Raw genomic sequence first — 15,739 nt, 5'->3', positions numbered from 1 at the left:
TTTTTAAAAAAATAACTTTTGCGATATTTTTGAGCTGTGATTGGCTTTAAAACAGCGTTCATTATCATGGCTAGTCTTGGACCGTTTAAAGCTATACTTTAAGTAAATTTTACGTGACTCCAGTCTATTTTGTTGCTAAAATTCGAAGGTATCGTTCTATACAAATTGTTCTTGCTTTATTTGGTTACAATTATTTTGGAAGGCAGCACTTATTCATCTAGCATTATTTTTAAGGCACCTCGGTTCAATTACCGACTCTAATTTTATAATTTTGGTTCCAATATATCTTCGGCAAATCATCCTTTTGAAAAATAAAAAACTATGGACTGTGCTTCTGTTTATGCATAAAAAATAGGTTGAAATAAGTAGTGTAACTATTTTTAGAAAAGTATAGCGCATATTTATTTGAAGTGTTGATGTCACGATCGTGTCACGTAGATGCATTAATTTTGGTAATTCTTTGTCAGCACCTTTTCCTCTACTTGTCAGCCAACAATCATAAGATATCTGTGGTAAATAAGAATTGACTTAGTAAACTTTGTCATTGGTTATTTTTTTGTGAAATAACTTTACAATCCTTTTACTATAAGTATAGCCTAATTTTTTATTTTCTTTCTTCCCCTTTATCAGATATATTATCCAATAACCCTCTTTACTCTTTTCCTCTTTCTTCTATCTGTCTTATAATAAATATCATAATTATCAGGTATTTTTCTATTCTTGTAATCAAGTATTCTTCTCTCTGTTCTTTCCGCCTGTTCGCTCCTGACAATTTGTAAACGAAATACTGGTTTTTACTTGTTACGCAGTGGATCCCACCAAACAGTACATAAAAACATAGCAGTTGATATATTACTCGGCTTATGATCTGGGTTTTGCCTTCTAGTTATATTAATATTATTTTTAGTTCTTGTTCAAAAAGATTTTTGAAGCCGACTATTCATTAATATGACAAATGTTTTAACTAATCGTTCTAATCTATAGTCATTCTTGTTCCGATCTACAGCTTTATATATTTACTTTGAAATGTATATAAGCTTTTTTAATAAAATTAACCTATGAAAATCCCGTATATAACATTGGAGTTCCACTGCTATTTAAATTGATGAAGGTAACGATTCCTATATAATCTTCACTCGAAATTCCACCCTTCGAACATAAATATGTCCGTTTCTATCATTATCTCCTAATAGCTTGTCTGTCTCTCAGCAATTCATTCCAATACAATCACTATGAATTTAACAAGATATTCGTAACAACCGTCTTTTACAGCTGTTTAAAATGATGTACATGTCACGTTGCTTTTGTTTCATTAAATGAACATTGAAAATGCCCAATTTATACTCTTTGTTTTGCTCGAATTTGTTAAATTTCTATCAACTTACGTTCAAATCAACTGTTTCCCATTAAAGCTTTTATACATATTTATATCTTCTGGTTATTCTGACAAAACTCAGTTTGAAGTTTTTTGCTAAAAGGTTACAAAAAAACATGGTACAATAAGAACTTTTTTCTTAGTTTTGTGAGCATAGTTTGATACTTCAAAACCAGACTTATAAACATTCACTACGCAACTTTTGCAGTTTTTGGTTAATGAAGGGCCCTAAATATACATTCGAAACTAAGTTTAAATGTATCCAGTATTTAAACGTTTGTTATGCTTTTTTGTGCTGATTACTATTGCCTTGAAATTCCAAAAGTTAAGTCTCTTTAAAAGCCTAAAAATGGTATAAAAAATGACAAAAAAAATAAACTTAAGACTGATATAACGTAAAGCAAAAATAATAAACAAGGTCACAATTAAATAGATTGTTGAATAACAATTGAGTTAGGAAGTATATTATCATATAAACGTGAAAGCTAAAAAGAACATAAACAAATTTAAAGAGAGACATAATAAAATTTAATGAAGAACATAATAAAATATATTGAAGGACATAATAAAATATAAAGAAGGACATAATAAAATATAAAGAAGGACATAATAAAATTTAAAAAAAACATAATAATAACTAAAAAATATCATAAGAAACTATAAGGAAACGCATAAAAAAGGTAGAAAACGGCATAAAAAGTCTAAAGAAGGGCATAAAAAAGGTAGAAAACGACATAAAAAGTGTAAAGAAGGGCATAAAAATACTATAAAAAGAGGCATAACGAACTGTAAATAAGGCATAAAAAATATAAAGGAAGTAAAAAAAATCTAAAAAAGGGATTAAAAAATTGAAATGGATGTAAAATAAAAATTCATAGTCAGAAATAATATCATAAAAGAAAACCGATTTGGTAGAACTTAGGCAAATCGGCCATTCATTTTACGCTTTTGAGGAGGATTAGTGTTTTCCGTGGAAGCAGTTGCAACTGAGTCTCGATCCCCACGATTTCTTGACTTTTTGTACGCAGGTAAAGGGACGGAACCAAGATATTCACAAGCAGCATTGTTATTGACAGAATAATTTTGTAAAAAATCAAACACAGAAACATTCAGCTCTTCGATTTGTTGTTCAAAGCGGGATGCCTTACGTACAACAACGCCACCAGATTCTCGTACGAAAAATTTTGATGGAAATGTCCATGGAATATACTTGCACGTATAAAGGCAGCTAACCAAAACCAAAGAATGAAAATGAGCTAGTTGGTCGTAACTAATAAGTGGATTCGCAAAAAGCTCCAGGTACCATGCTCTAGTCCCAAATTTTTTCCAGTGCGAATCAATGTTATCGGAGCTAATGTAGGAAGACAAATTCTTTCTCACACAATTAACATGACAATCTTGACGGTCCGGCAATGGCAGAAGAAAGTTCAATCGTTCAGTTATTGACACTGGTTCAAAGAGACAAGAACGTTCTTGAGAGTGCACGGTAAATGGAGTGTGATCACCGGAAAAACTCATCGTTTCCAAATTACAGCCAGAAAAATCTCCCCCCACCAAAACAAAATACTCAGTCCAAAATTGTCTTAGGAACATCGAGGCTAGACGCATTCCAAAACCGTACTCCATTAGGGCTTGCTGCATAGTGTATACGTTTCTTATGGTACAGATGTTCGAAATATCGTAGAGAAATAACTGTCCATGACTGAAAGCTCCTTCTACTTCACCATGATGTAAATCGACAACTACATCTAAATTGCTGGTATCAGTGATTTCAAAACTAGGAAAAGCTTGTTGCATGCGGATCAAGTCGAAAGTATGACCAAACATGACTCTATCACCATCGACGGCAAACGAATCAGGCAAAAAACACAACCTGTTTTTACGACATCTGCTTGCTGATACGAACTTTGAAGAATCGGTTAAAGATTGATCAGAATGCATCAAGTTATTTAGCATGTACGCGGAGAGATACAACCCGGAGAACGACTGCAACAAAACGGAACCAAGACATTTTTCTGCCAAGTCACTTATAAGATTTGCCATGAGACCAACGTACTGGAGGTAAATTCCCGAATCTATATGGATGAAGGCCTCATCAGCAAGAGAAGACCTATCATAAAAAGCAGAATAATTAATAAAGTATCTAAAAGAAGTTGCCTGTAGAAAAACTTACTTCAACTTTGCGACCAAGACGTCCACGTAAGCCGTAGTAGCTGAGATCGCCGGGACACGAACCTCCAAACGAGTAGTAAACTGGTGGCCTTGGTATTCGGAAACACGGGCATTATACCATCTCTATTACAATTTTTGAAGTAAATATATGGGAAAATTTATATTAAATGTATTGCATACCATGTTCTTTAAATGACGACCCTCATGATGACGAAAGGTATTTCTCATTTCCTCGGGTATCCATGGACCGGACACCTTTCCGTTTACACCAGGATTTGACATCGTAAACGGATACTTGATGTCATTATACACCATTACTTTCGAAGGCGTAAAAACATTACCGGAACGACCTTTCCCGGAGAAGCCACCAAAAGAACCCAAAGACATTCCATAAAAATCGGTCTTTATGGTTGGACCTCCAAAAAGTTTTCCCATAGCTTGGACCTTTTCCTCTTTGACAAACGATACCAATGGTCGGCCATCCTCGGATTCGGCAAACAGATTCAAGCCAATGTCTACAAGGCATCTTCGAGGGTCAAGTTGGGACCAGTCAACCATGGTATCTAGAATGGACGTGTGATCCGGACCATACATTGGGCTTTTGAACCCGAAAGAAGAAACCACAAAAACAAAATGACGATATGGCGCCAAATCCGCACTCTCCTTTGCAATGTCACGCATAGACTTGACTAAGAGCCTAAGCTCCGAACCAAGCAAAAATTTGGGCAATGTCATGTGAAATCCAGTACCAATGGCTTCGCCATAAGATCCACCAGATCGATTCGCACGAGAACAAATCAAGACACGTCGAATAGCGGGAACCAGAAGTCGGTCGGTAAACGTTTTTTGAGCAGCGGAACCCAACATTCTTCTGGCATTGCTTACACCAAGCTTCATTTTTTTCATGTTCGGGAAGAGCACATGAATATTCATGCATGCTTCCGAAAAGGCGTCCAAAAGCAAAGTATGCGGGTAATTTTTAACATAGTCCCTCTCACCACGAAACGTGAAGTGCCCGAAGTCCAGACGAGTCAAAGCATGCTTCCAATTGGGGCTCAAAGACAGCTTCAAACGAGTTTTAGGCATGATTGGCAACTCCTTCAACGGGTAAGAAATAAAAGCATCGATGTTTACTTCGCAAAGGGTAGGACTATCACAATCAGTCTCCAAATCGACAATAATTTTTTTTTGAACGTTGTCAATGGTAGTAATTTGTCCGTTGAACATTAAATCAAGTCTTTCAGTCATGGAGGTAGCAGCGGCACACTTTTCAACGAATTCGGCAAATGGCATGGTTACTGATAAAAAAAAATAAGTATATAGATAAATGATTGAATTTCAGGCTAATTTACCTTCATTTTCCTCACTAATTTCGACTGAAGAACCATGGTTGGCAACAATGTCATCATCGTTATCGAGATCATCTTCATTGTTCAAAAGATCGCCGTCAAAAACTTCTGTTTCGGAACCTTCAGATTCATAACCTTCCAAGGCACGGGCGACTTCATCTTCTTCAACTTCACTAGCATCCGAGTCATTGGGATCAGGTTGGTAATCAGAATCAGAGTCATACTCTTGGCGCTCACGCACGGCATGATGGGATACGCTGGAACTAAGATTTTCAACAGGGGTGGAAGCACTAATATCTTCAGTAGCACCGACACGAACACCTAAAAAATAATCATAAGTCATCACAAAAAGAAAAAGAAAAAAAATGACTTACGGTTGACGGAGGACGAGGAATAAGAGCCAATGGATGAATGGGTTGCTGTTTGATTGTTACGGTTCATATTTCACAATAAGTTTAAGATTATAAAAATAGATAAAGAAAGAAAGAAGAGAGAAAAGGAAAAGAACCCCCTTTTATACTTTTTTTTGAAAAATGTTTTGTGACGATTTTAAAATATGGCGTGATAAATTTTTTTTACCCCAAAAAAGGTCACAAAAAAAAATTTTTTTGGGGCGCAGCAGCTGAAAAAAAAGTATAAATAGGGGGCCTTTTTTTGCAATTCCCCTTTTTTCATATTTCTTTCACTTTTAATTCTTTTTATAAACTTATCTCTCCTCCCTTCTTGGTCTCTTGGTTTCTTGGTCTTTCTGGTTCTTTCTCCTCTTCCTCCGTACTCTTCTTGGCATAAACTCATCTGGTATTTTGGATAAAAGGATAGTAATAAGTTAATATTAGGGTTAAGGTATTAGGCGAAAATTGGGGGTTGGGGTTGATGTGTTGCTATGAGAAGAGGGTGTTGGCATGGAGAGAGTGGTATGAGGGCTATCTGAAACATGCGTAGTTGCGCACAAATCGGAGTGATCAACGGGAGATCAACGAGAGATCACTTGAGAGAGGTTGATAAGACAAGAGACAAGATAAGAGACAGAGATAGGGTTCTGTAGGTGAAGTTAGAGACAGAGATAGCAACCCCGGACGAAATTCGGATCGATAAAAGCAAGAACGCTACCAGACGTAAAAAAACGAGCTCTTTTTAATGGTACTACTCTTGTCCCAAAGAACGGTGTTCCCATTGACTTATTGATGTTTTAGTGTCATACACTAGGTGCACTACATTATTCCTTCCCTCTGAAGGCCCAGCCTCGCCAGACATATAGCAACCCCGGACGAAATTCGGATCGATAAAAGCAAGAACGCTACCAGACGTAAAAAAACGAGCTCTTTTTAATGGTACTACTCTTGTCCCAAAGAACGGTGTTCCCATTGACTTATTGATGTTTTAGTGTCATACACTAGGTGCACTACATTATTCCTTCCCTCTGAAGGCCCAGCCTCGCCAGACATATAGCAACCCCGGACGAAATTCGGATCGATAAAAGCAAGAACGCTACCAGACGTAAAAAAACGAGCTCTTTTTAATGGTACTACTCTTGTCCCAAAGAACGGTGTTCCCATTGACTTATTGATGTTTTAGTGTCATACACTAGGTGCACTACATTATTCCTTCCCTCTGAAGGCCCAGCCTCGCCAGACATATAGCAACCCCGGACGAAATTCGGATCGATAAAAGCAAGAACGCTACCAGACGTAAAAAAACGAGCTCTTTTTAATGGTACTACTCTTGTCCCAAAGAACGGTGTTCCCATTGACTTATTGATGTTTTAGTGTCATACACTAGGTGCACTACATTATTCCTTCCCTCTGAAGGCCCAGCCTCGCCAGACATATAGCAACCCCGGACGAAATTCGGATCGATAAAAGCAAGAACGCTACCAGACGTAAAAAAACGAGCTCTTTTTAATGGTACTACTCTTGTCCCAAAGAACGGTGTTCCCATTGACTTATTGATGTTTTAGTGTCATACACTAGGTGCACTACATTATTCCTTCCCTCTGAAGGCCCAGCCTCGCCAGACATATAGCAACCCCGGACGAAATTCGGATCGATAAAAGCAAGAACGCTACCAGACGTAAAAAAACGAGCTCTTTTTAATGGTACTACTCTTGTCCCAAAGAACGGTGTTCCCATTGACTTATTGATGTTTTAGTGTCATACACTAGGTGCACTACATTATTCCTTCCCTCTGAAGGCCCAGCCTCGCCAGACATATAGCAACCCCGGACGAAATTCGGATCGATAAAAGCAAGAACGCTACCAGACGTAAAAAAACGAGCTCTTTTTAATGGTACTACTCTTGTCCCAAAGAACGGTGTTCCCATTGACTTATTGATGTTTTAGTGTCATACACTAGGTGCACTACATTATTCCTTCCCTCTGAAGGCCCAGCCTCGCCAGACATATAGTACCCTGGATGAAATTCAGAACTACATAAATTCAGATCGTATGCTTTTGTGGCTTGCTAATGGTATATTTTTGGGCCAAGTTGATTATTCGGATTTATGATTTTTATGGGTCCAAAGTTTGATGAATAGAGTGTAATGTTAGACTCATCGTTTAGATATACCTTTACCAACGTGTAATAATCTGGTTTGAATGATAATTAAGACGAAAGCTTAAGAGCAACCGCCATCTTTTTTTATAATGTTGTAAGTATTAATAAACAAGTTCTAGTTAATGAGCGTGGAAAAGCCGCATGGTAACCTTTGGGGTGAAAGATAAGATTGTATCTCCTACCATCTGGAGTGCATTATCTGCTTGAGACCGGAATAGTTGAGTGGATGACTCTATTTTGGGGATATTTATCAAATTGAATAAGATGGTTCGCATGTTTTGGACGTCTCATTAAAGGAAAATCGGCGATTGTCAAGTGCGGAAAGGCGAAGAGGACAGACCGAACAAGACTTGCTTACACAAACAGAGTAATAAAAGATACTTATATTTATTATAAGAAAGAGAGATTAAGCGAGAGAGAGTGGATAAGAAAAATAGATGTGAGAAGGCAGTTATATTATATATATGGTGAAGGGAGAAGAACCGGAAGGAAAGCCCGGTTATATTCATAGTAAAAGGATTGCATATTGACTTAGTGTCGTGATCGAGGCTATATACTTAATATATGACTCTATCTACACTTCTTAAATCTTCCATTTGACAATCCTAAATATAATTCTTATTGATACTGTTATATTAAATACTGATCATTTACTTTATGTACAGGCTTGATCTCATATCATCCTTCATACAAGTATACGACATACATTTAAATAATAACATTGATATGAACACATATGAAGGTTACGTCAGCCACATTGAGGTGCCACAGCTATCTGAATTAACAACTACATTTTCCCCTGTATATTGTGCTACAAGACATACACAGCTTAAGAATGAATGTTATTGTTATTGTTATTGACATCTCATTATGGTCTTTCTATATGGGATCATGACATCTGAGTATTATCTGGGTAAATCTACCCACAACCGTCATCAGCCCATCTGTGATCAATGTCTGAAGTAATGTGTATAGATAGACCCCCTTTTATTTGTTTAATAAAGCCTTAGTTTATTTTTGCACTTTGATAATTTCACTTTGTTAAATTTCACATTTTTTCTTAATTCGCTATTATCACTCTCGTATTTCTCACTTAGCTTAAAAAAAAGCAACGACAAAGTTTAGTAAGTCATTGCTTATTTACGACTGATATTTGATGAATGATGTCTGGCCTGTAGATTAAAAGTTGTTGGAAAAGAATTAATAAATTAATGCATCTACGTGAAACGATCATGACAGCGAGCATAACAGAGAAAACCCTTAGTACCTATTACCGGTACAATAAATCTTTGTCGTCTGGATATCTATATCGTTTTATGCCTTACATTTTAGTTCGTTCGAGCTGTCACATTGTATTTCGGTTCAGAAATGTTTATAAAAAAATTGCTTTTGACTATTATACTTTGCACGAACGTGTCATTGCAATGACTTTAGAAGTATCTAACGTATTAAAATTATTTTTTGGTTTTTCTTTGGCACTATTACTGGGTTTCCAACTTTATTACCAATTGTCCCATGTTTTAAGCTTTTCCGTTTTGGTCAATTAATTTAAGTAAGTCCATCGCCGAAGGCTAAGAAATCATTTTAACTTATGCACATTTAACAAAATCGACCAGTTTCATAATTTTATATTTATTATAAAAAAGATAAGCGTAAAGAAACTAACAATTCTGACTTGGAAATATATTAGTCATAGAGACACGAACTTCATAGGAAAAAATATTTTAATATAAGGCATAATAAAAGGGCATAAAAAATGATTAAGGGCATAAAATTAAAAAATGCATAGAAGAATTTAAATTTAAAAAAAGTGATAAATAAAAAAGTAGCTTAGACCTGTATAATTTTGTCATTTACCAATTGCGACGACGCTTAATCGGGGTATAACGCTTAGGCGCTGCAACGGAGGCATTCGATTCCTCATTTACCACTCTGACATTGGCACTGATGGGAGGAAGGGGGTTGGAATCAAGTAATTCACAGACGGATTGGTTATCGACGGAATATTTGCAAAGGAAGTTAAATACAGTCATGTTTAATTCCTCAAATGCTACATCAAATCGGGATGCCTTACGAACCGAAAGAACACCTTCTTGTCTTCTATATAATCTAGATTTTGTTGAGGTGGGCAGATATTTACAAGCAAGAAGACACCCAACCATTAACAAGGAATGAAAATTTGATAGGACGTCGTAACCGATAAATGGGTTGGCAAATAATTCCAGATACCAGGCCCTGGTTCCAAAAGACTTCCAGTTTACGTCTATACCTTTGCCATCCATGTACGCAGTCAGTTCCTTCTTAATGTCCGCAGGTCTACAGCTGTCCCTATCCGGCAATGGTAGAAGAAAATACATTCTCTCGGTAATACACATTGGTTCAGCCACTCGCTTAGCATCAACCTTGGAAAGAAAAGCCTTGGATGGAACATTGGAGAAACCAAGTACGTCAAGATAGCAATCACCATCCTTCAAAAAAGTTATATATTCGGCCCAGAATTGCTCCAAAAAATAGGCGGCAAACTTCGTCCCAAAACCGTACTGCATTAGACCTTGATTGACATTATAAACATTTCTGACGGTTGCAATATTGGAAATATCATACAAAAATAGAGGACAATGATCAAAAGCTTTTTCGATTGGCATCACAAAGTCAGAGATCAATTCGGAATACGCGTGAAGAGTAGGACAAGTGATGGGAGCAAGAGGAAAAGCATTGGAGCTTGTCGAAAGTAATCCTTCTAAGGTTGTCTCGGTATTGTTGAACAAATCATAAAAAGCTTCCGGCACGTTGGTACCTCTTACGTAACCGTCCTGGAATCGACTGGACATGTATTGTTCGGTGGAATCAAAAATCACTGCACCGGGAAATGCCTGTTTAATACTAGTAGAATCGAATGTGTGCCCAAACATGACTCTGTCGCCATCGACAGCAAACGCACCAGGCAAAAAACACAACCTGTTTTTACGACATCTGCTTGCTGATACGAACTTTGAAGAATCGGTTAAAGATTGATCAGAATGGATCAAGTTATTTAGCATGTACGCGGAGAGATACAACCCGGAGAACGACTGCAACAAAACGGAACCAAGACATTTTTCTGCCAAGTCACTTATAAGATTTGCCATGAGACCAACGTACTGGAGGTAAATTCCCGAATCTATATGGATGAAGGCCTCATCAGCAAGAGAAGACCTATCATAAAAAGCAGAATAATTAATAAAGTATCTAAAAGAAGTTGCCTGTAGAAAAACTTACTTCAACTTTGCGACCAAGACGTCGACGTAAGCCGTAGTAGCTGAGATCGCCGGGACACGAACCTCCAAACGAGTAGTAAACTGGTGGCCTTGGTATTCGGAAACACGGGCATTATACCATCTCTATTACAATTTTTGAAGTAAATATATGGGAAAATTTATATTAAATGTATTGCATACCATGTTCTTTAAATGATGACCCTCATGATGACGAAAGGTATTTCTCATTTCCTCGGGTATCCATGGACCGGACACCTTTCCGTTTACACCGGGATTTGACATCGTAAACGGATACTTGATGTCATTATACACCATTACTTTCGAAGGCGTAAAAACATTACCGGAACGACCTTTCCCGGAGAAGCCACCAAAAGAACCCAAAGACATTCCATAAAAATCGGTCTTTATGGTTGGACCTCCAAAACGTTTTCCCATAGCTTGGACCTTTTCGTCTTTGACAAACGATACCAATGGTCGGCCATCCTCGGATTCGGCAAACAGATTCAAGCCAATGTCTACAAGGCATCTTTGAGGGTCAAGTTGGGACCAGTCGACCATGGTATCAAGGATGGACGTGTAATCCGGACCATAAATTGGGCTTTTAAACCCGAAAGAAGAAACCACAAAAACAAAATGACGATATGGTGCCAAATCCGCACTCTCCTTGGCAATGTCACGCATAGACTGGACTAAAAGCTTAAGCTCCGAACCAAGCAAAAATTTCGGCACCGTCATGTGAAATCCAGTACCAATGGCTTCGCCATAAGATCCACCAGATCGATTCGCACGAGAACAAATCAAGACACGTCGAATAGCGGGAACCAGAAGTCGGTCGGTAAACGTTTTTTGAGCGGCGGAACCCAACATTCTTCTGGCATTGCTTACACCAAGCTTCATTTTTTTCATGTTCGGGAAGAGCACATGAATATTCATGCATGCTTCCGAAAAGGCCTCCAAAAGCAAAGTATGCGGGTAATTTTTAACATAGTCCCTCTCACCACGAAACGTGAAGTGCCCGAAGTCCAGACGAGTCAAAGCATGCTTCCAATTGGGGCTCAAAGACAGCTTCCAACGAGTTTTAGGCATGATTGGCAACTCCTTCAACGGGTAAGAAATAAAAGCATCGATGTTTACTTCGCAAAGGGTAGGACTATCACAATCAGTCTCCAAATCGACAATAATTTTTTTTTGAACGTTGTCAATGGTAGTAATTTGTCCGTTGAACATTAAATCCAGTCTTTCAGTCATGGAGGTAGCCGCGGCACACTTTTCAACGAATTCGGCAAATGGCATGGTTACTGATAAAAAAAAATAAGTATAGATAAATGATTGAATTTCAGGCTAATTTAACTTCATTTTCCTCACTAATTTCGACTGAAGAACCATGGTTGGCAACAATGTCATCATCGTTATCGAGATCATCTTCATTGTTCAAAAGATCGCCGTCAAAAACTTCTGTTTCGGAACCTTCAGATTCATAACCTTCCAAGGCACGGGCGACTTCATCTTCTTCAACTTCACTAGCATCCGAGTCATTGGGATCAGGTTGGTAATCAGAATCAGAGTCATACTCTTGGCGCTCACGCACGGCATGATGGGATACGCTGGAACTAAGATTTTCAACAGGGGTGGAAGCACTAATATCTTCAGTAGAACCGACACGAACACCTAAAAAATAATCATAAGTCATCACAAAAAGAAAAAGAAAAAAAATGACTTACGGTTGACGGAGGACGAGGAATAAGAGCCAATGGATGAATGGGTTGCTGTTTGATTGTTACGGTTCATATTTCACAATAAGTTTAAGATTATAAAAATAGATAAAGAAAGAAAGAAGAGAGAAAAGGAAAAGAACCCCCTTTTATACTTTTTTTTGAAAAATTTTTTGTGACGATTTTAAAATATGGCGTGATAAATTTTTTTACCCCAAAAAAGGTCACAAAAAAATTTTTTTTTTGGGGCGCAGCAGCTGAAAAAAAAGTATAAATAGGGGGCCTTTTTTTGCAATTCCCCTTTTTTTCATATTTCTTTCACTTTTAATTCTTTTTATAAACTTTTCTCTCCTCCCTTCTTGGTCTCTTGGTTTCTTGGTCTTTCTGGTTCTTTCTCCTCTTCCTCCGTACTCTTCTTGGCATAAACTCATCTGGTGTTTTGGATAAAAGGTTAGTAATAAGTTGGGGTTTTTTTATTTCAAGTTGTTGACGTCATGTAAATAGTAGAACTATGGTATGACAGGAAGAAAAGAATACAAAGGAACCGTTATAATGTAAGTGAAGGGAAAGAGAAGATTGGCTATGGTTGACATGGACTCATTGGTTAATGATGTCTGCCCAAGATCTTTGATCTTGTTAATATGATGTCAAAAGAGAGCATATTTAATCCAAAATGTTCAAGATACTTACGACATATTATTCAGGCTTAATTAATGACATGACGTAATATTCTAGAATATTCTTGTTTACTCTTACGTAATTCAGTCATGATGATCAAGAATGCTACGAATGAAATAATCAGGGTCTTTTTGAATATTGCGTAATCAATCTGAATGGAGTCGTCATCTTGAATATATTACACATAGATATAATTAGGTTGTTAGAACCATTACAAGGTTATTTTGAATATATATGTCACTTATAAATAAGTCATCCGACCAGTTCAAATTTTGTCGTAAAGAAAGTTATTGTTTCGTGCAGTTTTTTATTATTTTTAGTTATTTTGCTCATAACTGTTTTTGTAAACGTCATTATAATATATTTTTATCTCAAGATCTTCTATAAAGTTAATTTTTGTTGTTAATTGTCTATTTTAAATGATATTTGTTTTTTTTTTGTATGACTTTATTCAAAGATTTCACAAACTACCTTTTCTAACTAAGATACGTAAGATATCTAATGTTTTCAGAGGATATGCTTCCTTTACCAAAAAATAAATTCCGCCTACCTTATTAATAACACAGGATGATACCTGGAATGAAAAAGATCAGCCAACCTACGTTGAAAAAAGAGATCGTTTCAAAGATACTATTTTCGAACCATAAAAAAAAAAAAAAAAAAAAAAAAAAAAATAAAAAAAATAATGAAAAGTAATTGAATTATCCGAACTTAATGACATCAACTATATAAATTACAATATTCCACAACCTAATACCAACAAACAAATTTTGATAGCCCACGGCAACCATGTTGCCCAAGACAACGGTGTTGCCCCCGACAACGGTGTTGCCCTCGACAACGATGTTGCCCCCGACAACGGTGTTGCCCTCGACAACGGTGTTGCCCTCGACAACGGTGTTGACCTCGACAACGAGGTTACCCCCGACAACGATGTTGCCCCCGACAACGGTGTTGCCATCGACAAAGGTGTTGACCTCAACAACGGTGTTAGCAACCCCGGATGAAATTTGCCAAATTTCCTCAAAAATAGCGAAAAATCGTGGCATTTCAAAAATGTATAACATGACCCATCTTGGATTGCCAGACATGTTGTTACACACGTTTAAAGTCAAAAATCCCGATTTTAAGCAGGGAAATGAAATTTACATCGTTTTTGAAATAGATTTTAGAATAAACTTTAAAATTCCGGCTTGGTTACGCTCTGCGCCTTTAAAAGGGCTTTCGAATGATACTAGTTTCAACGCCGTCGGACAATAATTGATTGGCTGAGAATGTTTTTAAAAATCCGAAAATGGACGAAATATTTTAAACTCCGCTTTTAACTTTTTTTAATGTTCTGCAAAAAAATAATTTTTTTTAAAAAATTGACTTTTTTGGGGAATCCTGTGCGATGATTGGCTGGAAAACGGCAGGCATGAAAAGTACTAGTCTTGGATGGTTTCTAGCCGTACTCTAGGGTAAATTGTAAGGGATTGTGGTCTATTTTCATGATGAAATTGCAAAGTATTGTGCTATATAATTGTTTCTGGCTTTTTTGGTGTAAACTTATTTTTCAAGGCAGGATTCATTCATCTGGCTGACCTCTAGCATTATTATAAATGACAGCCCGGTTTTATTACAGACTGTTACTTTGTTATTTTAGCTCCAATATCGAGTGCCAATATATCTTTGGCAAATTCTCATCTTGTAGAAACAGAAACTATGGGCCCTGCTACTGTTTATGTATAAAAAATAAGTGGAAATAAATAGTTTAGTTGCTTTTAGAAAAGCATAGGGCTTCTGTATTACAAGTATTGGTGATTTTCAATAAGCCATAATTATATGGTCTGATACTTCTTTAAATGCAAATGTCAGGAAAAAAAACTGTCGTCAATCGGCTTAATATACCCTAGAGTATCCTTGTATCATTGGCATGATGATAAAATTAGTTTAGACGAATTGTTTATCAAGTTAATAGAATAAATTACGAAATACGAAGTGATTGTATGTATGATATATATTAAAACTGGGAAATACCTGGAATTAATGTAGGACTAACCAGCTCTTCTTTGACAGGAAATGGGAAGACATAGTCGAATATTAACGAAGTAAGGATCAAGACATTAAAAAGAATAATAATACTTAAGGTCATAACTGCTTGTCAACAACCAGTACTGATAAACAATTGGAATAGGTGTAGAATGATAAGGGAACTTCCACACTGCATTTAGTGTAGACGAAACAATAATTTAGGCAGTTTCGAAAATACCAATTGTTAAAGACATAAAAAAAACCAACAATAAAGTCAAATAATATTTTCGGAAACTTTTAAAAGATTAACGCAATCCATATCGGTTTAATAAGACCTTCTACGTTGATGATGCCAGTACTAGAACAAAATACGAAGCATACGCCCCAACCCGAACGATATTTGGAAAAAAGTATCTTTTAAACAAAATGCAAAAAAATATTTTTCAAAAGTCGAAAAAAATTTACAACGACATGGGAATACTTTTAATAGAATTCTAAGCGTCTGCGCTCCATACACAAATTGTTAAAAAAAGTCTATATCATAAACCAGGTCAGATAAATGCAAGTCAGGTACGTAACCCCAGAAATACTTGTGTCTATTACAAAACACTTTGGACTTCTGTATTAACG

The 15,739-nt window shown here is 36.6% G+C and overlaps 6 protein-coding genes across 6 annotated transcripts; 1 reads left to right on the top strand and 5 right to left on the bottom strand.

The window, feature by feature from the left end:
* Window positions 1-1,952: 1,952 nt before the first annotated feature.
* EV154DRAFT_509591 (uncharacterized protein) lies at window positions 1,953-3,337 on the bottom strand. The gene has a single exon (XM_051601619.1). The coding sequence runs from the start codon at window positions 3,329-3,331 to the stop codon at window positions 2,294-2,296; it is 1,038 nt and encodes a 345-aa protein (XP_051457385.1). The 5' UTR covers window positions 3,332-3,337; the 3' UTR covers window positions 1,953-2,293.
* A 2,247-nt stretch (window positions 3,338-5,584) lies between these two features.
* EV154DRAFT_551843 (uncharacterized protein) lies at window positions 5,585-6,452 on the bottom strand (the record flags this gene model as incomplete). Its single annotated transcript, XM_051605010.1, has 2 exons — window positions 5,585-6,264; window positions 6,303-6,452. The coding sequence occupies 2 exons, from the start codon at window positions 6,450-6,452 to the stop codon at window positions 6,040-6,042; spliced, it is 375 nt and encodes a 124-aa protein (XP_051457384.1). The 3' UTR covers window positions 5,585-6,039.
* A 160-nt stretch (window positions 6,453-6,612) lies between these two features.
* Window positions 6,613-7,025, bottom strand: EV154DRAFT_481618 (uncharacterized protein; the record flags this gene model as incomplete). The annotated part of the gene is made up of 2 exons (XM_051598408.1): window positions 6,613-6,837; window positions 6,876-7,025. The coding sequence occupies 2 exons, from the start codon at window positions 7,023-7,025 to the stop codon at window positions 6,613-6,615; spliced, it is 375 nt and encodes a 124-aa protein (XP_051457383.1).
* Window positions 7,026-7,179: 154 nt separating this feature from the next.
* EV154DRAFT_481617 (uncharacterized protein) lies at window positions 7,180-8,310 on the top strand (the record flags this gene model as incomplete). The annotated part of the gene is made up of 4 exons (XM_051598407.1): window positions 7,180-7,182; window positions 7,236-7,362; window positions 7,569-7,593; window positions 8,115-8,310. 4 exons carry the CDS (start codon window positions 7,180-7,182, stop codon window positions 8,308-8,310), a joined length of 351 nt encoding a protein of 116 aa, XP_051457382.1.
* Window positions 8,311-9,155: 845 nt separating this feature from the next.
* On the bottom strand, window positions 9,156-12,550 carry EV154DRAFT_509588 (uncharacterized protein). The gene is made up of 5 exons (XM_051601618.1): window positions 12,428-12,550; window positions 12,059-12,374; window positions 10,887-12,006; window positions 10,708-10,829; window positions 9,156-10,644 (listed from the first exon to the last, which is right to left on the bottom strand). The coding sequence occupies exons 1-5, from the start codon at window positions 12,492-12,494 to the stop codon at window positions 9,303-9,305; spliced, it is 2,967 nt and encodes a 988-aa protein (XP_051457381.1). The 5' UTR covers window positions 12,495-12,550; the 3' UTR covers window positions 9,156-9,302.
* A 192-nt stretch (window positions 12,551-12,742) lies between these two features.
* On the bottom strand, window positions 12,743-14,187 carry EV154DRAFT_551840 (uncharacterized protein; the record flags this gene model as incomplete). The annotated part of the gene is made up of 3 exons (XM_051605009.1): window positions 12,743-13,264; window positions 13,568-13,619; window positions 13,834-14,187. The coding sequence occupies 3 exons, from the start codon at window positions 14,185-14,187 to the stop codon at window positions 13,125-13,127; spliced, it is 546 nt and encodes a 181-aa protein (XP_051457380.1). The 3' UTR covers window positions 12,743-13,124.
* Between the last annotated feature and the right edge of the window lie 1,552 nt (window positions 14,188-15,739).

The sequence above is a fragment of the Mucor mucedo genome (assembly GCF_025094135.1).
Source record: "Mucor mucedo strain NRRL 3635 chromosome Unknown EV154scaffold_48, whole genome shotgun sequence".
Classification (NCBI taxonomy): Eukaryota; Fungi; Mucoromycota; class Mucoromycetes; order Mucorales; family Mucoraceae; genus Mucor; species Mucor mucedo.
Note: the sequence above shows the minus strand (reverse complement) of the source record. Positions and strands in the feature narration are given on the sequence as shown.